Genomic DNA, 20,547 nt, shown 5'->3' with positions numbered 1-20,547 from the left:
AGACAATGAGAGTGGGGCAACAGTAAATTCGATCAGGAAAACATCAAATCGTCGACTTTGTTGTTGCTTATTAAAGCATAAAATAAAGTAAAAGTAAAATCTTGATACATAAAGCCCTTTCCTAAGTGGTTGTAATTATGACACTTATTGCGTAGAATAACGTTAAGTAAACAAAGTAACATATAAAACGAAATATTTACATACAATAAATGGCACAATATTGTCTGCGTTTTATCAATGTATTGCTTATAATGACTTTATTATATGTGACTCAATCGTTATGTTTAATTTATATGATAAATACAGTGTCACAGAAGAGCCGATGGCTCAATAGTTCACGTGATTTTAAATACGTGTTTACGTACTGAAATTTTATAAGTAAAATTTGAGTTTATAATTCATCCATATCTCGATGTGTTATTCCGAAACAAGAAACGCGAATCTCACCGTCACACGTCAAAACGAGCGTCAAATGTCAAAATGTTATATGACATTGACTTAAATCATTATATTTATAGTATCAAAATGGCGTATGGCTGTAACACAACGTGCCACGTTACGACATTGTCAATCAGGGTTCGGGACCACTCTTTGTGTGAATGTGGCCTTGATGAGGGTACCGTTGAACATATTTTCTTTGATTGCACCAGATTCCCTGTTTCACTGTATGATGTTCTTCCTCCTACTTTCCCTCGCCCTTTCAACATGTCCTGTATTTTGTCTTCTTCAGAAATCTCTATTATAACTATTTTATTTAAGTATATTGAAAGATATAACATTAAACTTTAAATAAGTTTAAGTACATATTATTTATATAAGTATATTTATGTAGGTAGTTTTATTATTTTATATCTTAGTTGGTGTTTGTGTTGATATACTGTGATGTCCTATTTGTTTTAGATCGTGATACTGGTCATTTGGCAGAACGAAAAAGTGCTGTTTTAAGCAACCACGTGTATTTTTCAACCCTGACACTGGCAGAATTGTCAACCTATTGACAGAAGCCATAAGCTTAATAAATAATAATTACGACATTGTCTCACGCACACCTGTTGTGGCTATATATGTGGCCTGTACTATGGCAAATTTAAACCTTCAACATGAATATAATAATACTAATTGCAGCGTTATCATTAATTATTATTTGTTAATTATTTAGCAGGATATTCAGATGTTATTGTGAACAATTAATGAAAATCGTTAACTTCTGGATAGAATCTACTACCTAAACTTTGATATATTTTACAGTTTATTTAATCTTGTTAATTTACAATTTAAAAGTAAATGTTAATGTCTATTCTAATAAAATGTACGATAATTTTTTTTATATTTTTTAAGAAAAATAAAAATATAGTTGGTGATATGGCTTCGTACAATCCCGACGTTCGACGACGAATCCCGGGTTCCGATCATTCATTACATAATTCATCAATGTTTCCATAATATATTTATAAAATCAGTTTCATTTTATATTTAAAGTTAATCAGCAATATTTTTTTTATTATAGATTACTGACATCGTGACATCTCGGTGAATTCCATAAGCGAAGATACTCCAGTTGAAGCTTACAAATACATTGTTGTATTATTTATTTTAAAAAATTATCAATAAAAAAAATAAAACACAGTTTATCTTCCCTTAATTTATTGAAATTCCACAGTCACATTGTTAAACTGAACAAAACAGGCTTAGATCTATAGGTGGAAAAATCCTAGATCTAGACGCACCTATCATCTGCCCTTCTCCTAGTCGAAGGCATCGGCTCCTTGAACCGCTGCATAGATCTCCAACAAGCCTTCGCTGCCGAGCTATAGGTATCCATGTATTCCGTCCTGCCGGGGAACTCTGTGAACCATCGCTGGACAGACTTAGGGGACACGCCAGTATGAACGACTCCTGGAGGATTGATGGTGGGACGAACTGTCGGTGGCTGGTCCGAGAAGTGAGTAGGATCCTTGTAGCAACGTAATAGACCTAGTTTATGACTCTCTACCGGTATTGGAGCATTTGATTGCGCAGCCGCCATTATTTTACGATAATCCATTACTGGGAATGCTGTAAATAATGGTTATATTAAGATTTGGTGTGTCGGTTATAAGCTGACCTAAGCTGAAATGATCTACAGTTTCAAACTTACGCAAATACCATTAAATCTAGAGATGTTTACAATAAGTATATATCGTGTTGAGCGGGAGAGAAAACATCCTAAGGAAAACTGCTTCTGCTGGATGAAGTTCTACCACATGTGTGCCCACAATTGGAGCAGCGTGATGAAATAAATGAATGTCTTTTCAGAATTTGAACCCTCATATCAGCAATGGGTCATCTTTATCATACATCAAATAAAGGGTAACAACAGCCAGATACAAACTTGAAACATATAATATAAAATACAGGACCAAACCACTCATTTAAAAATGATACTTTCTCGATTCTATTCCTTACAAAAATAAACTTCACTGTCAGCTGAATCGTAACAGGGAGAAATTCTACAAATTTTTTACAGTTCCAACTTATATCGCAAATATTTTCTGTAGTATTGAAAAACGGTTAAGCGTCAACGACGATTTATTAGCAGAATTGCCCAAGATTTATATGGAGTCAGCCGTAGATGCGAACGCAAAGAAACAATAACATAGAACAACCCTACAAACAAAAAAGAGCAAATGCATTCTGCAGTGTAATTGTCTTACACATTCGCAATCGCAATCTCAATTTTGCATTTATTTTTAGATCGTTTTCAATTTGAACACGATTGTGATTGCTGGCTGCGAGGCAATTAGCCTGCGAGGCGAAGCAAGAAAGATTGAACGTATATTTAAACTTACATCTCTTTTTATACGTGGCTTGATACATAGTTATCATCTTGCTATCGAGATCGTCACACGGATGATCCAGTATGTCATTAGTTACGTCTACCATCTAAAATGAAAGTTTAAATAAATATAATTAAAAGTTAAGTGCAGAAACACATGTTTAACAACATTATCCATGATATATGAATGCCAAGTGTGTTGATTCTACTTTAGGAATATTACTTGTCACCACCGGTTTCGGTCGCATTTTAGGGGTTGGTCGTCAAACTTGCTTCAAGCCAAATTTCATTAAATTCGGTTTGGTGGTTTGACCATAAAAAGCCTCTGAGTCGGTCAAACAGTGTATATTAATCTCAAACAGATTATTTTTTTTTTATAATTTCTTTACAGACAGAATATTATTTATATTTTTTTTATATCGAATCGTTTTATTTTAAAGTAAGAACGTTTTATTGCTAGGCAGTATCAGAAACTGAATTTTTTGGATTGTAAATTCTTGACAAGAAGTTTGCATTGAACTCTACTACAACGCGACGGGTTCATCAAATCAAATCAAATCAAATCAAATCAAAAATCTTTATTCAATATAGAAGTGTTTACACTTGCTTATTGATTGTCAAAAATCTACCACCGGTTCGGAATTTAGCACCTCGGACCTGAGAAGAACCGGCGAAAGAAACTCAGCGGGATATTTTTTTTTTTTTTCCATTTTGCATGTACAATAATAATTATATTTTAGTTATTTGAAACAGCCTGGAGGCGATCATTTCATTCCCAAGGTGTGCAGTCAACTAAAAAGTCATTAGTGTTGTAATATCCTTTAGCACACAAACGCTCTTTAACGATTCTTTTGAATTTTATAATTGAATAATTTTGAACGTTTTCTGGGATCCTGTTGTAAAAACGTATACATTGCCCCAAAAAAGAGTTACTAACCCTGTGTAATCGGGTACTTGGAGTAACAAGTTTATTCTTGTTCCTAGTGTTAATAGAATGTACGTCACAATTTCTGGGAAAATCGTTTATGTTTTTGCGTACATACATAACATTATCAAAAACAAATTGAGAAGCGACAGTCATTATTTTAATTTCTTTAAATTTATCTCTTAACGAATCTTTGACTCGTTTGTCCTTGTTGTATTAGTCTTCGTGGAATTCTGGATTCCTCAGCTAGTCTGGATGGTATTTGGCCAGTTAAACTATAATCTGATCATCTCATCAGAATCACGAACAGAATTATATAGCAGATAAGTACAGATGATTTAGATTCCCGATAACCGCCGCGGCAGCGATCAGACAAGAGAGTTATCAGACAACGGACTAATGGCTTTACGTATTCGGATTTATATCGTCGAAGGTGTTAACACTGTCAACTAAGTTTATTATGATAGAATAATCATAAATTCTATACAATAACTTTCAATCGGGTTGACATGAAAATTCAACTAATATTACCGATTTAAAAAAAAAAATACAGGAAGCCAATTTGTGCAACTATACAAGTTAATTTATATATGTAGGTATAAATTTAATATTTAAATTGGAACTTTAACAACTTATTTAAAACTAGGAATTATCGTCCAAGCACCTGTTTCCTCAGCTGTTCATAATCTTGACACAGCTTCTGTTCTTTATCTAGCAGCTGTTTGTATTGCTCAACCCGGGGTGAATAGGAATGCGCGTCACAGTGGCAGTACGGGGCGACTGGAGCTGGCCGAATGGTTTGTGCCGCATCTGGTACTGGTGGCTGGCATGGTCTTTAAAATATTTTTAATTAAAAATGTAATATATATGCATTAAAGTAATATTATTTCGTTCCATTCATTCATCACATTCGTTATGGGTTATAAAAGAGTTTACAGAAAAAAATTACATCGAACTTTATTTGTTTTATTTTATTAAATTGTTAAGAGGTTTAACCTTCGGTATCAGTACTTTGATCGTATTAAGTAACCGTTTTTTAACGTAACTATGCACTAGCCATTGGTAATTGTCAGGATATTTCTTTGTTTACATACATACATACATACATTTTCCATCGGTAGCTCATTTCCATAGGTAAAATATGGTAAAATATTTAAAACTTAATCAACAAATTATACGTACTTTCCCACAATTGGTTTTGGAAATGGCCAATGATAATCATTATTCGTTGTTGTATTAAAATCCATTGTCGTTTATTTAATCTGAAACAAAGTATATATTAAGTGTATTTCAATCATATTATTTATTAATACGTAAAAGTATTAAAAAGTCAAATGAATATTATAAATGACGTATAGGTAGGTACCTTAGCTTATAACGTTAATATTTTTTAAGTTTAAAATAATTAATTTTGCTAATTGACACCCTACATAATTTAAAACAGCTTTAGAAACCAAAAATTTGACCTGTAATATAATTTCTTCAAAGAGGGAAGATAAAAACATTTTGATGTTTTCTTTTTTTTTTTCTTTACTTTACATTGAGGTTGAATACGGAACAAGTAATGTAAAACAAATGTACATTGAGGATTAGATGAGATGATAAATATAAAACCTTGAACAAATAATTATTAATATTCAAACAATTAAATTAATGACTAATCTATTTAAAATTTTACATCACGTTTTGCACGGAAATTTGAAACAATGTTGGAGATTTTTAAATTTATCATTTCAGTTATCTGTGCCCTCTTTCATTATTGTATTATATTTTATTTTAAAAGTGTGTCTAATAATAATTTACATGTTATTATATATTTAAAGGCGGTGTTTCGCTTGAAGCCAAATTTGATAACAAGCACAATAAAAAGCTAACACTACAACATTAACTGCCTAACATATAGTTTTTGTTTGTGATGATATTACAAAAAAAAAACTTAATATTCAAAGAAAAGCTTTGATGAATAAGGACCGTAATAAAACTCAATATTTTTTTATTAAATAATAAACGCTTGTAGGTGGCAATATATTGGTTTTATTATTCCTGGCAGCACTTATGTTTTTCTGTCAGCAGTCATCAAATCAGCTGTGTATCACACACTGGGAACATGTAACATAACAAATGTGCGTATTTAAAATTTCGATGTGAAAATGTCCACTGAGACAATTTTTAAAAAAACAACTCAATGTTTATGATAACTTCGTTGTGGAAGAAACATGGCGCGCCGGAGGAGCAGCGGTATCACGAGCCTGGGATTTAACCAGGATCAAGGTTTGTTACTTACTTCCTAGTTCGTCAACCTGAGTTCTTTGTTCTCGTTGGCTGGTATTATTCATGATGTGGATGATCTAAGCGTCTCTACGGCGCGTTATTTGACTCGAGAGAGATAGCTTTGACGCGATATTACTCGTAATATGTGACAATTGCGTTTCGTGGTGCCCAGTTGCCACGCTCAGCGCGTTCGTCATAACTCCACGTGTTGTTTATATTTATAGTTGTGCACCCACGCAGTTCGCATTTCACGAATACACACTATTGTTTGGCCTTTTGATTCGTTAGCCTTTGTGGTTACTAAATGCTAGTTAATAATTTTGCAACATAATAAAAATATTGTTGTACCTAGTTGGCATTTTATTATTCTTAACAGTAACTTTATGACTCATCAATTAACAGATCTGAACCCATTGAGTTCATCCACATTAATACAGTTAGTAAAACAAAATACATTGCCTTTCTCTTCATTAAATTTAAACTCAATATGAGTAATAAAATATTAAATACAATTCAATAGTACATATGTACTCAATTTTGAGTGTGACAGTGTTATAAGCTAACTTAATGCCTTTGTTTTCTCAGACTAGTAAGTTTGAATTTAGAACATTTGTATTGCCAGGTCTAATTATTTATATCATTGATTATCAGGCTGCTTCACATGCTGCCTAACATCTGGTCTGCGGGTCTATAATGTGGATCCTCTTGTGGAGAAGGCGCATTACAGTAAGTTAACAAATAAAGAATAACTTACACACCTAAATAAAGATTATAAACATTGATTTATTTACAAGATATTTTGTACAATGTTCTGTCTGAGTATCCTTGTTATTTTTATTTAATTTTTGTATGTTTTTCACTTTGACAATGATTTAACTGTAATAACGTCGTAAAAGAGGAAATGCTAATTTTCTTGTTATGGGATTTCTCAGCAGAATCTACATTTTGAACCGGTAGTGGCTTTATGATTGATACAATTCTGTAAAATGAGGATTCAAAATTCTGTAAAATTAAGTATATTATGATTTTGATATGTTTAATTATATATCCATGTTGTGTTTACTTATAATTAATCAGTACATTTAGCTTTCTTAATGAACAAATAATATTTGTTATGTTCGGTTTAAGTTATTCTTAGTAAACCAAATAAATAAAATATGCAATCATTATTTAATAAAAACTTATTTATCCATTAATTTATATTAGGTTTTCATGGGTATGCCATGCCCGAGGTCCTGGGTTCGGTCGGGCTGAGTCGTTGTAGAAAAAGTTCATTAGTTTTCTATGCTGTCTTGTGTCTGAGTGTTTGTCGTACCGTCATTACTTCTGATTTTCCATAGCACAAGTGCTTTAGCTACTTACATTGGGATCAGAGTAATGTATGTGAAGTTGTCCAATATTTATTTATTTATTATTAATGCTAAATCTATTGTAGTTAAAAAACTAACTAAGTTATATCACTTGATCGACATATATTTGCTTAATGTTAAGTTGTTATATGTATGACATTGGTATACATATATGGTAGTTTTGTAACTTATTATTACTATAATTACAATAAAAAATAAATGAAAGAAAGTGATTATGTCGTGTGACAGTCGTTAATGTAATTAATTTTATATCATAGTGTGACCACAGATTAAAAAGCTTTTATTCAATGTTAAATATTTTAACCGAATTTCATAACAATTTCATGTACCCGATTTGTTTTAATCTTCTATACAATTTTGGTTTTGGTGAAAATAATAACTAGTACATAGTACATACAATTCTGCCTTATTACATATATTCTATGATAGATTCTGTTTAAAAAGATAGTCTTAATATTGACAACAGTTATTTTTTATTCTTACAATACAATACAATTTTTCTCTCATAAATGAGTTTTTCTCAAATCATAAATATTATATATGTGTTTAAAATATAAGTCTAATTTGAAATATCTTATATTAGTAATTGAAAGAGTTCGAAACAAACAGTATATAATTCATTATTATTCTACACCGTGACTGGCAATAAATAATTCATTTATTGGAAAAAGTTCTGATTTATACTTTTTTTTTTTGTCATAAAATAATAAATATTTATTATTATGTAAGTACTAATACTTTATTTGAAGTTTATAGATTATTGTAAGGAACAATAATTTTGTACCTTTGTCATGAACTAAAAGAAATAAACGATTTTGCTTTTTATCATAAATTGTTATTACCATTGAATATTTTGTTCACAAACAATACTAATTGAAATGTTTCATGTGCCTAATGTTGCGTTGTTTTATATCTGATCTAAAAATAATATCTTAGTTCCCAAGGTTGGTGGCGCTTTTGTCATATGATGAATCATTAATATTTCTTACAGTACCAACATATATGGACATTGATGACCACTTACCATCAGGTGGCCCATTTGAAAGTTCGTGTACAAATGTCATAAAAAAAGTTCGTGTTTACAATCCAAATCCATCGACTAAACCAAGTAACCTTCCTATCGGATTACGAAATTAACAAAATATAATGTTTAGGTACACTGTAATTTGTATACACTCTATGTATGTACCTACTGAGTTTCTTGGTAGAAATCCGGATGTTATTTCCGGACCGGTGGTAGAATCAAATTTCTTTGTTCAATATAGAAGCATTACACTTATTAACTGTCAAATTAAACACATACCATGACATAAAAATAAATATATGTATAATTTTCATTATGTTTAACTTTCAAGGCAAAGAAGAGCTTGGTGAAGTGTCACTATGTGAAATGGTGTTCCGGACCAACTGGCTTCTTGTTGTGAGAGCGCGCCGGCCCTGTAGTCTCATGCTGTTGGATGATCAGCAACGCGCCTACAAAGCTGAAGTGCTGTTCAAATCACCCATAAGAGCTCTGCGGGCTAGGAAGGACAAGTTAGTACCTTTGATACATTGATAAATTAAACGAGGTGTGTTTTGGAACACCTGGTTAAAACGAAGTTGCTATATTGTATTAAATAACATGTATATTAAAACGGAAATAAATTAACAACATTTGAGGATAATTAATTGGAAATGTGTGAATTAAAACTATAACAAAAATTATATAGAATTAGATTAGAACGAAAAAGAGAAGGAAAGATCGCCTGAAGTCGGCATGAATGAGAGTAAGTCGCTCAATAGAACTTTGTTCCAAGAAAAGTAATGACATTATGTGATTTACATTTGACCATTGTATAATATATAAGTATCAGTTTCCGCTCGCGGCTTCACCCGCAAGCGAAGAGGGGGAAAGTCAATTAGTAGGTGTCCTTATCTGTACCTATCCTGACAACACGTGTACAAAATTAGTACCTAGTTTTTAATTCAACGTCTAAATCGTTCTTGTGGCGAACGAGCCGTGTTCACTGATTCACAATCCAAAAAAAGACATTTTGCATGATTAAATGTCAAACTAGAACGAAATTATTATATAATAATGTCCTTGGACTCGATCGCAGTGGATAATCTCCAAAAACAAGCGAACTGCGCAGGAGTGTTTTTGAGCGCATTGTGTACGAATGAGAAATATATGGCTTACTTTCTTACTCACTCACTTAATTTTAATTATTCATACTTTATTGAACTCCAATTAACGAAATATATACATAATAAATTGAGGAATGTTTAACATTGCATCACGTGCAACAGACGCCTCGTCATAATCAGCTATCTCTTCCAAAATCTTCGAGTAGGAGACCTCTTGTAAGAAGTAAAAAACTTGATTAAATCACGTAGTTTGTTGTAATGGTAACCCGACACGACATCAGTCGCTTTTACAAAAAAAAATTAAATGATTTTATAATCTGTAAATCAATTTAAAAAAAGAAAAAAGCTGTGATGTACATAAAGTACGGTATGTGGTTGTTACTATATTTAAAATGTACGTTTGAAATTATGTGTATTGAGGTGGGATCGGCTCGAAGTCTTATCCTAAAAAGAGGCCCTAGTACAGCAATGAGACCTGTAAGAAAATCTAAAGTACCAAAAAGATTCTTTTGAGAAATGATGTTTAAGTATTCGTTAAAATTTTTTTTTCCAAAAGTACCATTTAATCGAACATTTCTTCCTCATTACAATATAAACGCATTTCTTCATCCATAAGTATGAATAGTGACGTGTACACAGTCGCACGTGTATTCATTTTTATCATTAAACTCTATTCAAATTATTGAAAGCGTACTTTGTTTGACTTTGTAATTGTGTGTAGTTTCTGTTAATACGTAGTTAAACGATTTCGTTACTTGTAAACATCGATTTGCGTTCGTGTATAAAATAATCAAGGAGAATGACGAACGAATATATTTGCGTAAAATAAATTAATATGTAAACATGGAATGTTGCCGAATTTTAAATAACAAACTGTGTTTGTAAAGCTGAGTGTACTTTTGTTCTATTTGCCGTGTTAGTCTAGTGGCTTATAAGGTTGCAGCTCTCGAGGTTCTCGGTCTAAGCCCAAGTCGGGCTATTAAAAAGTTACTGAGTTTTTCTGTTGAAATATTCTCAGACTTCTGGAGTATGGTATTTTTCCTGGGTTATCACGTAAAATCGTTGTTCCTGCGTTCAATTCAATTAAATTCTTAGTTTAATGGCTTTTAGTTGTGCCACAGGGCACAGATTATTTCGCCAATGTCACGTAGGATGGAGAAGACACGAATGAGATTGATCGGTATGGCTGAGATAACAAACTCAATTAAATTTTAAAGCCAAGTATAGTAGTAGTAATTTCCTTGTTAATCCGTAACCTAGAACAACACAAACATTAAGGGTTAATGTTCCTGCGTTATTCTTTCCTGAATTATTTTCAAGCGTGTCAGATTTGATGTCAGATGAGGGCATAGAGTGTATTTTTCTTAGCGCACCCACGTGTGCTACTATATATACTATATACTATATTATAGATATGTCTCGGGTAGGCGGCTGGTCTCTTTTGAGAATTGCTACCGTGGCAAAAATCAATCAGGAAACCATTATCATACATCTTGGAATGCATAATGTTTTTAAAATATTTTCAGAATGTTTGAACAAAGAAGAAATATTTAAAGTTGCGTCACATGTTTACGATAATACTGTGTAAATTAATTATTCACTAAAATAAATACGATTGCGAAAAAAAATTGCGACTATAGTTCTGACAAGTACGTATAATACCGTACGTATAAAAAATCAGTTGACAGGCACGTATAAGTAATCACCTAAAATAAGACATTATTTTAGCCAATCTAAGGAAGATTCGCCAACTGCGCAGAATTTACTAAAAGAGGGTAAACTATGCTAACTTCTAAACCTACCGGTAATCTCTGGACAAAAAAAAAACACAATATATTGTTTCCGGGATTGAACCCAGTACCTCGGGATTTGTCATCATAAACTCACCACTAGCCCAACGAAGCTGATAAATGATAACAAACATGTTATCAATAATCCGATTTTGTTTATATGTTTTGATCGTTTGAAGTTCTAAGTTTTGTAGTAGAATAATATCAACGAAAACAATTTAAAGTACTAAAGATAGCAACTTCCTCTATACGTCACAGTCACACAGGCGGTTAATACATACTTCTCTTTGATTAGATAAAAAAACAACCTTAACCGACTGACCTGATATATTTTAAATTAATACGTCATTTAATGATTTAACTAAACAATTGATATGATTAGAAATTTAAACAACACAGGCGTATAAGAAGATTTTCTTACCTGATATACTTGGTGATATGGCTTTGTCCACCCAGTCTGGGTAGGTACTACCCACTCATCTCAGTTGTGTACACAGCACGAGATTGACTGTAAATACTTGTAAAGTCACCCGCTGACTGTAAGAAGGGTCACTTTCAGCCCTAGTGTGAACGTAGAGACAAACTGCATTTTTCGTCCTCTCGACTACGAAAATTCTCGCTCGTTTTTTAATTACTGATGTATAACACTTAATTAATATTTCATCAGTTCTAAATAATTGAATTTATAATGTTTTATTATTGCCATAATTATAGTAAATATCTTGCTCAATATTTCTTCGCTTTGAACCAACTGTTTTTAAAGATCCTTGCACTAATCGTCCTGCTCGAATCCTTGGATGCTAAAGTGTTTTTTTTTAAATATGTAGTGTTATTTCCTTAATCTATTTAAAAATCAGCATGAGTAAGTGCATTTAACCTTTCTAATAATTAACATAACCCGTCGCAATTGTGTTTGACCCTATACAACTTAAAAGTATCAATGTCATACCCATTATACTAATTCATCTAAGATATACCTACTATTGTCAAAGTATTTATTTATCCAACTGGAATTGCCTACTTGGTCTAGCGGCTAGCTATTTGACTGCAGGTCTGGTCGAGGTTCTGAATTAAATCCCAAGGTAGGGCCAATAAGAAAACACTAGATTTACTAAAGTTAGGGACTCTTTACTTTGGATCGTGGGTAAGTGAAGCCTTAGGTTTCTTACCGAAACTTTTTCTGGTTGTATCGCCGGATTATGAGTGTATGTGCACTATGAAATATCCTAAGCAGTTGTCGAGCCTCCGATGGCCGCTTGGCCCATACCCGTCAAGAGCACATCATCATCATATAAACAATATTATAAAATGGAAACTTGCGCCATAAATACATAAGACAAAATAGACCTTCAGATGTTTTGCTATAAAAATAAATATGTATCAGTTATTTTTGGGAATGTTATTACTTTCTATAAAAGAATGTACCCAAATATATACGCAACGAAGTATCAAGGAAGATGTCGCTAGGAAGGCGACCCACATAGTACCTTGAATAACACACACATTCACATCTTTACCTGAATCATACTATTTATCATTTGCAGGGTGGCTGTAGTACTCCCCTCCTCTATACAAGTCTTATCACTGCCGTCGTTAGCGCGAGTCGCATTGCTGAGGACGCCGGCCACTGCGCGACCTTTGTGCGCGATCGCAACCGATCCGAACGCACTTCAATTGCTCGCTGCGCCCGCGCATCGGAAAGGCTCACTGCAGCTATTGGTTGGTATAAACTGTAGATTATTTAAAGATGTCTAGTGTTTAACTAAGATTTAAAACCAATGACCATTTTACAATAAAAGAAACAAGTACGTACAGTAAGGTATATCTTACTGATCTCCGTACTTGTATAAATCCATATTAAATTAAGAGCTGGGATGGACACTAGGGTAATTTAATAATAATAATAGTTTATAGGACATCATTATAGTTACTAAGTTATCGTGTCTGACTCTAAAACTGTTAAATGTCGTCTTCGATTTCGTCTCATTTACCTTATTTATCGAGATATACTCGACATCGATGACCTCCGTGGTCGAGTTGTGTGTACACCGGTTTTCATGGGTACGCCGCTCCGAGGTCCCGGGTTCGATTCCCGGCCGAGTCGATGTAGAAAAAGTTCATTAGTTTTCTATGTTGTCTTGGGTCTGGGTGTATGTGGTACCGTCGTTACTTCTGATTTTCCATGACACAAGTGCTTTGGCTACTTACACTGGGATCAGAGTAATGTATGTGATGTTGTCCAATATTTATTTATTATTATTTATTTATTTATTTATTTTGGGTATATTACAATTACTATCGATAACGAGCGGACTGTATCCCATTCATATTATTTTAATCTTTCCCAGGACGTATCCCGAGCAGTTAAAGGTGCAGCTTCAAGTTCCCCCGCCGTTGTTGGTTGTCATCAAACAGATTTAGTGTGTATTAGTCTATCAGCTAACGGGGCGAAGCTCGCCACGGCCTCGGAGAGGGGAACCATCATACGCTTATGGGACACCACGACAAAGCATATGCTCCACGAGTTGAGGCGAGGCTCCGATTACGCTGACGTGTATTGGTAAGTTGTTACATTATTTTCTCAAATGCTCTATTAGGTATTAAAAAGTTTTGTATATAATATTGTATGTAATTTTTACATTTATATATTGCGTATTTGTATAAGAATACATATCATCCAGGGAGTGACGAAAAAATAACTTCAAATATTTTAAATTCGTTCTTAATTTAAATAGAAGGATAAATTAGTCTTCGATTATGTATAGGTCCAAGACTGTCAAAGCTAAGAATGCGTCAAAAATTGACCGCTAAGTACACGCGCTAACAAAGTAGTATGACGTTTGGCATGCGTAACTGTCACGGACACCAAGATTGGCTCGTTTGTATTAGTGCTTTTGTAGTGCGGAACTCTATCACACACCTCCCAGACTGAGACGCGGGTATTTGTTTGGTTCAGTATAAACTTCAACTGGTCGGGCTCGCTGGTGTGCTGCGTGTCGGACAAGGGCACGCTGCACGTGTGGCTCGCGCGCGGCTCGTACGCGCACGTGTGCGCCGCGCCCGCCGCGCCGCCGCTGCGCGCGCTCTGCGCCTTCAGCGACGACGCCAGCGCGGTCGGTGAGTGCCGCCACACGCCACCACACGCCACCACACGCCACCACACGCCACCACACGCCGCCACACGCCACCACACGCCACCACACTCCATAACTCACTACCACTCCAACACGCGCCTAGTTGTTCTAGGGGCGAGATATAAGACTGCAGATCCCGAGGTCTTGGGATGAGATAATTGGACTTTTCTGTCGAGAACTCTGTAACATCCCGGAGTCTAGACGTTGAAAGTGTAAAGCCGTTGATCCCGCGCTTTAACTATTTCCGGTCCTATCGGGTTTGTCGTCCCATCGGATTATCAAAATGAGAATGATAATTGCACCTGTGTTTGCGGACTCACTGGTGCACTTTAATATATCCTGCGTAGAGTTGGCCGGTCTCACCTGAGATTGGCCGCTTGGACCGAATTCGGTCAGAACAACAACATCATAATTGTCAATACTTTACCATACGCTTCAATATCCTACCACAAATTCCATCATATTAGTTCTAGCTACTTTTCGTTAACACAAACTACATCAATACTGTCATAAATATCCTATTTGGAGAGTAAACACAACAGGCCATTAGAATATAATCATAGACAAACAGAATTAAAATTAAGTAACGGCACCCATTATCAAATAAAAATCCAACACATACACACACACACACACATTCTAGTCTTATCCCTACTATGACTCCCACGTACGTAATTGCTATAAAAAAGCTTTTTTTTTTTTTGTAAAATATAAATATGTAATAATATTCTCCTTTTTGCAGTCGTTAGTGAAGACGGAACATTTCACAAGTTCACATTTTCTGCCGAAGGTAACTGCCATCGAAGCGATTTTGAATATTTCTTGCAGGTACGTAATTAGTTTATCATATAAAATAACTTTGAATAATTATATGAGTAAATAGACTTTAAAAGCTGAGAATGCTTCGAAAAATCGTGGCCGACGATTGGTGAATACGTACACGCACACTAGTAAAGTAGACGTTTGGTGAGTGTCAAGCAGCGTTGCAGAACTAATGATATTTTGACTATCGATAGTTGACCTCGAAAACTATTCAGGATATCGATAGTACTATCGAAAGTCTCGTTTTGATCAATACTATCGATAGTCTCGTTTTGATCAATTCTATCGATAGCTCTCCGTGTGCAATACCATTGATTAAGGCAATACTATCGATGGTATTTAAGCAATACTATTGGTAGCAGCGATACTATTGATACTATCGATAGTATCCATAGTTTAGGTTAAATGTAATGGTTTTTGTAATACTATCGATAGTATTGCTCATGCGTGAGCTATCGATACTATCGATAGTATTGACACGTGACAATACTATCGATAGACTATTGATACAATGCTAACACCTTAACTATCTATAGTTTATCGATAATGGACTATCGATATGCAACACTAGTTGTCAAGTGAAGCTGTCACGCACACATAGATAATAAAATTGACCCGTTTGTTTCGGTTCCTTTTTGTAGTGCGACACTCTACAAAGATTCATAAATAATAATGTAAGTATAATATATACAAGTCACTAAATTGTTTATTAATGGCATTTATATATTTTTTTCTTCTTACAGGTAGGCGATGATGACGAATTTTTGCATTAATTATGTTATCGCTAGATCAGACCAACAGACAATAAATCATATGAAAGTGATTAAAAGTGAATTACAAGTGATAAAACACAGTTATTTAATTTATAGGCCACTTCGGATCTACATAATTGTGTATTTTTTGGTACATTATAATTGGCTAATTATTTTAAGGTTAATATAAGTATTCAGCGCAAATGTGATATTGTTAATTTTGAAAAATTACGTACTAAGTAAAAAAAAAAAAACAATTTAATATTGCGAAATAATAATAAAACTATAAAATAACGGATTTCTTAAGACTGCGCTTAAATAAACTAAATAATATAACAGATACATCATTCTAAATTAGTACTTATATTACCCTTAAAACCTTATTGTTAAATTCGATCTTATGTCGTAATCCATAGACAATATAGAATGGTTATAATGAAGCCTCCAGACTTACTAATTGACGTTATAAAGCAGGCTGGTTTCTCTGTTTCTATTATTAGTAATTTGAGGTTTGTAAGAAGAAAAATTGTCATAAATTTTCAGTAATTTATATATTTGCTAATCGAAAACGTTGTAAAAACCATTCTATACTGTATTAATAATTTCTATAAATCTATAATATGTCAATTTTATCTTTATTATTTCTAGCGTGATGGAAATATATTTGAAGTAATTTTACTTAATGAAACGTTCATTTGAAATTATATTTCTTTTGTAATTAAAATGAGAGCAACGAAATATTCATCAATACTAATTGACATATAATATTAAGTCATAGAGAATGAAAATAGACTGTCATTTGTTTTTTAATGTTTCACATACCTTCTTAATTTAAAAAGACACAAAGGGCACTAAAATAGCATTTTTTATAATAGTTTTGGAACAGTATGGATTATAAAGAAATTGTTAAACAAATGAAGATCTGAATGACTGAAAGAACGAATGATAAAATTGCAATATCTTTCTTAAATTGTAATTTCAAGGGGAAATTGTTTTGTAACAATAATATTATTTCTAGAGTCACAAAACTTATCATAAAATGAATTAATGGACATTTTTGTAAAAGCTTTTCTTGCTTCTTAACGATACTTTAATTACTTACTTTTCTAAATTGTAATTTCTATGTAACGACCAAGTAGTGGTCGTTCAGAAATAATAACTAGACAAAAAAGGTAAAATATTATAGTTAAAGATGCTATTAAAAAACTAGTTTTGTTAACATTTGTAAATCTTTGAATACCATACAAAATACATAGGTCTTAAAAAGTGTATTTTGAAAAAGGAATAAAGTCGAAATTTAAAGTTAATTCTTTTTTAAAGAAACATTTGCATGATAAGGGTGCTATTAATATATGAATCTTAGCAAGTCTCAGAAATATTGCAATAAACACCATTTATTTAATTTTTTAAGATATTAACATAGTAATATTTTTATTTACCTAAATTATAGTCTTTAACGCGCAATATGTATAGAATCATGTTTGTGATGTCAAGTGTTCGAAATATATAATGATTATTAGAGGTTTTATACGATTAATATATTTAATACAAATAAAACTAATTTTAAAACGTATCTCGCTATAATGATACTAGTAATAAAAATCTTGTCATCAAAAATATATTTTTAATTTTATTTCATTTAATGCAAAGTAAAAATTTTAGATTCTAATGCTCAATGTACCTTTATGCATTTGCTCATTTTTTTATGGGAATTCGAAAAATTGTTTTAAGTCACATAACAGGTGAATGAATCAGACTAGTGAATGGATAAAATCATTCAGTCAATGTAAGTCAACTTGTACTGTGTATAAATTTATGTAACTCAAAAACATCTGATAGTGTATGAAATTGAATGATCTAATTTAGTTGTGTGTTAATTATGAGCATATCCATTATATTTAGTTACGATGTTAGTTAAATTTGAAATGAGAGATATAGGTTAAAACTTTAATATATAGAATAAACATTAAACCCATGAGTTGTTTCAAATGTGTATAACCTTGTAAATATATAGGCACATAGCTTTTATATATTGACGCTAGGAACTTAGTGACAAATCAATGTGTCTGCTAATTTTTACTTTAAATAGGGTAATGACAACACTACGAGCGAAGCTAGTAAATAAAAGTATGTAAACATTATGGTACCCGTGAAAAGTTTTTAAATATATAATAGTTGATAGTTTATTACTTTCCGTTCACTTATTATTTACTAAGCATTGTGTGTCATTATACTTAATTAAATGTATCATTAAGATTTAGACGTTTTATCAAAAAGTGAGCACCATTTGTAAATATGAAAAATTAAGTTTATTTTTTTAATGGAAATTGTAACATGATACTCCACTGTTTTGTAGCTAAGTGAGATGTAACGGTATAGGATTTGCAATTTTCACAATAAAAAAATATTTTAATCATTGTTTTTTTTTTAAGCTATATCTATATTTATGAATAATTTATTCTGCCAAGTTTGCTTGCTTATGCACGTTTTTTTTTCGTAATGCGTGCGACAGGCAACTCTGGCCAACTGATGATAAATGTCCACCACTGCCCATTGGTGCTGTAGGAAATAATCTCTCCTTCATTGCCAATGCACCACCAACCTTGGGAACGAATACTGAATTGTCCCTTGTGACTGTATTTACTTACCCTACCCTACCCAGGCTTGTACAAAGCTTTACCACCAAGTAAAACCTTAACTTTGAAAATCTATACTAGATTATGTTAGTAAAACAAAAGACAAAGAAAATTTAAACCTTGGCCAAATTAGTTTCTTGAAATTTCTGCTTGTTTATATTTTACAATTTATTCAATTTTAAACCTATTTAATTATTATCTGTTACTGTATTATATTTAAATAATAATAATTATTACTATGCACAAAGATGTTGTTAAATTTTATTTATTAGTGATATCATTTTTACAAATGAAATTGAAAACAAAAGAATTTCATGTATTTTTTATTTTACAAACAACTAATTAAATTTATTTCAATACATTAACTATTAAATAATCCTACATAATTTATTCATTTTGAGGCTTTTTACGGTCGAATGGATCTGACCAGACTTTCATATCTGAAAAAAATTAAATTTGTTAGGAAGATAACATTCATCTTTACCAAAATATTTTCTTTATTTTAATATAGGTCATCTGTGATCAGCATTGTTAGACATAGACACAAAACTATTAACCATTCAATGCCTCTTCAACCTTGGAAACTAGAAGTTATATCTCTTATGCCTGTAGTTACACTGGTGTACTCAACTTTTGAACCAAAACACATCTGTATTTATAAGCATTGTTGGTTAGCAGTAGAATATGTGTTGAGTGGTGGCTGAAGCTAATTAAAAACAAAGTAATTTGGGATTTTTAATGTTTCATGCTTTGTGCTACCAAAAAAAAAAACATTAAAATAGGAAGAATTATTACTTCCTGGTTGGATATCCTCTTGCCTTATATTCTTTCTGGTTTCCTTTTGAATCTTTTCTGAAAATGAAATATGTAATTTTGACCACAGGCAAAAGATTTAAACGAAATTCGAAAAAATTAGTGGCTGACAGTTGGCTACTAAGTAGTAAGTAAAATAGTACGACGACTGGCGAATGTCAAATGTAACTCACATCAAAATAATAAAGTTGGCTGTATCGTTTTTGTATTGCGACTCTATCTAGATATAAAAATAATCTAAGACGTTCAGGTAATTTTAAAGGTAGGTTTAAAAATATGATTGTAAATTTTGAACAAATTAATTACATTATTCATGTTCAGTTAACATAATGTTAAGAAAAACGTGACTTGTAATCTAAATTAAAATTATGAAATTTTCTTTTTTATCTTACTGTATTCCGATGGGTCTATCATTGGGCTTATAGCTATAGGGTATAAAGTCAGTCCTAGCAAACCGACGAATCCGCCTAGGAACGCTGCATATCTCCAACGCCTATAATAAGCCATTTTCCGTATTTATTATTTACTATTTCTCAAACATTTGCATTGGAAATATACTTCAATTCAAATCTTAGTTTAATGGCGAAATATACTTCACTGATAATATTTACTAAATTAAATTTCATTTGACATTTTGAAAAATGTCATTTGCAGTATGACAATGACAGTCCACCAGATGTTTTAATGCCTTTGACTAAAGAAAAAACGCTGTGTCTACATATTATTACGAAAATATATAAACAGCCACAATTAGTATTCGATAATGAATTTAATTGTTCTGTTTCGTTAGTTTTATATTTTAACAATTTTATATATACGGTTATAACCTAACAAACGCTAGAAATTAATTTTAATAAAAATATCAAAGACTGAAATAAAAAATATTCGATTATTTTACAACTACTGATTATTTCAATAATAATCAAAGCTTTACCTCTATGAATAATTATGTATTTACACACACACACACACACATCATAGCTCCCAAAGTATTGCGATAACAAAACTATTTGTCATGGTTTCTAAGCTACAGTCCTGCGGATTGTTATACTGAATACGTTCTTAATTTCACAATATAATTGAATAAAACAG

General features: G+C 32.4%; 3 protein-coding genes across 5 annotated transcripts in view; 1 reads left to right on the top strand and 2 right to left on the bottom strand.

Annotated features, from left to right (window-relative positions):
- Positions 1–20,036, bottom strand: part of LOC113400674 (uncharacterized protein) — an 83,444-nt gene extending 63,408 nt beyond the window's left edge. Inside the window, exons 1-3 of one of the 2 annotated variants that reach the window (XR_010309511.1) lie at positions 19,848–20,036; positions 19,438–19,494; positions 18,975–19,082 (exon numbers count right to left, since the gene is read on the bottom strand). Coding sequence is in view for 1 of the 2 variants with exons in the window: in XM_026640321.2 (XP_026496106.1) it covers positions 19,030–19,082; positions 19,438–19,494; positions 19,848–19,962 (225 nt within the window). In the remaining variant the exon portion in view is untranslated. Of the gene's footprint in view, positions 1–18,957; positions 19,083–19,437; positions 19,495–19,847 lie in introns of those variants that run through there. The other variant, XM_026640321.2, reaches the window with a different exon arrangement.
- Positions 1,625–6,287, bottom strand: LOC113400673 (uncharacterized). Of its 2 annotated transcripts, none has more exons than XM_026640320.2 (5): positions 6,025–6,287; positions 4,923–5,002; positions 4,405–4,573; positions 2,829–2,922; positions 1,625–2,055 (listed from the first exon to the last, which is right to left on the bottom strand). In XM_026640320.2, the coding sequence occupies exons 2-5, from the start codon at positions 4,985–4,987 to the stop codon at positions 1,718–1,720; spliced, it is 666 nt and encodes a 221-aa protein (XP_026496105.1). In that variant the 5' UTR covers positions 4,988–5,002; positions 6,025–6,287; the 3' UTR covers positions 1,625–1,717. The 2 variants fall into 2 exon arrangements, with proteins under 2 accessions (XP_026496105.1, XP_064074513.1); XM_064218443.1 differs by lacking the exon at positions 6,025–6,287 and adding an exon at positions 5,107–5,258.
- LOC113400669 (WD repeat domain phosphoinositide-interacting protein 4-like) lies at positions 5,802–18,422 on the top strand. Its single transcript, XM_026640315.2, has 8 exons — positions 5,802–6,011; positions 6,663–6,737; positions 8,737–8,914; positions 12,843–13,017; positions 13,647–13,858; positions 14,255–14,415; positions 15,175–15,260; positions 15,998–18,422. The coding sequence occupies exons 1-8, from the start codon at positions 5,957–5,959 to the stop codon at positions 16,025–16,027; spliced, it is 972 nt and encodes a 323-aa protein (XP_026496100.2). The 5' UTR covers positions 5,802–5,956; the 3' UTR covers positions 16,028–18,422.
- Positions 20,037–20,547: the final 511 nt, after the last annotated feature.

Source organism: Vanessa tameamea, chromosome 22, assembly GCF_037043105.1.
Source record: "Vanessa tameamea isolate UH-Manoa-2023 chromosome 22, ilVanTame1 primary haplotype, whole genome shotgun sequence".
Taxonomy (NCBI): domain Eukaryota; kingdom Metazoa; phylum Arthropoda; class Insecta; order Lepidoptera; family Nymphalidae; genus Vanessa; species Vanessa tameamea.
The sequence above is the reverse complement of the archived record's forward strand: the minus strand, read 5'-3'. Positions and strand labels throughout refer to the sequence as shown.

Excerpts from the sequence above, each read along its gene's own strand:
- LOC113400673 (XM_026640320.2), bottom strand. The coding sequence starts at position 4,987 with ATGGATTTTAATACAACAACGAATAATGATTATCATTGGCCATTTCCA. Across the intron at positions 4,574-4,922 it reads CCAAAACCAATTGTGGGAAA|ACCATGCCAGCCACCAGTAC; the intron begins GTACGTATAATT and ends AATATTTTAAAG. Across the intron at positions 2,056-2,828 it reads AGCCACGTATAAAAAGAGAT|CATTCCCAGTAATGGATTAT; the intron begins GTAAGTTTAAAT and ends CATTATTTACAG.
- LOC113400669 (XM_026640315.2), top strand. The coding sequence starts at position 5,957 with ATGGCGCGCCGGAGGAGCAGCGGTATCACGAGCCTGGGATTTAACCAG. Across the intron at positions 6,012-6,662 it reads GGGATTTAACCAGGATCAAG|GCTGCTTCACATGCTGCCTA; the intron begins GTTTGTTACTTA and ends ATTGATTATCAG. Across the intron at positions 6,738-8,736 it reads TGTGGAGAAGGCGCATTACA|GCAAAGAAGAGCTTGGTGAA; the intron begins GTAAGTTAACAA and ends TTAACTTTCAAG.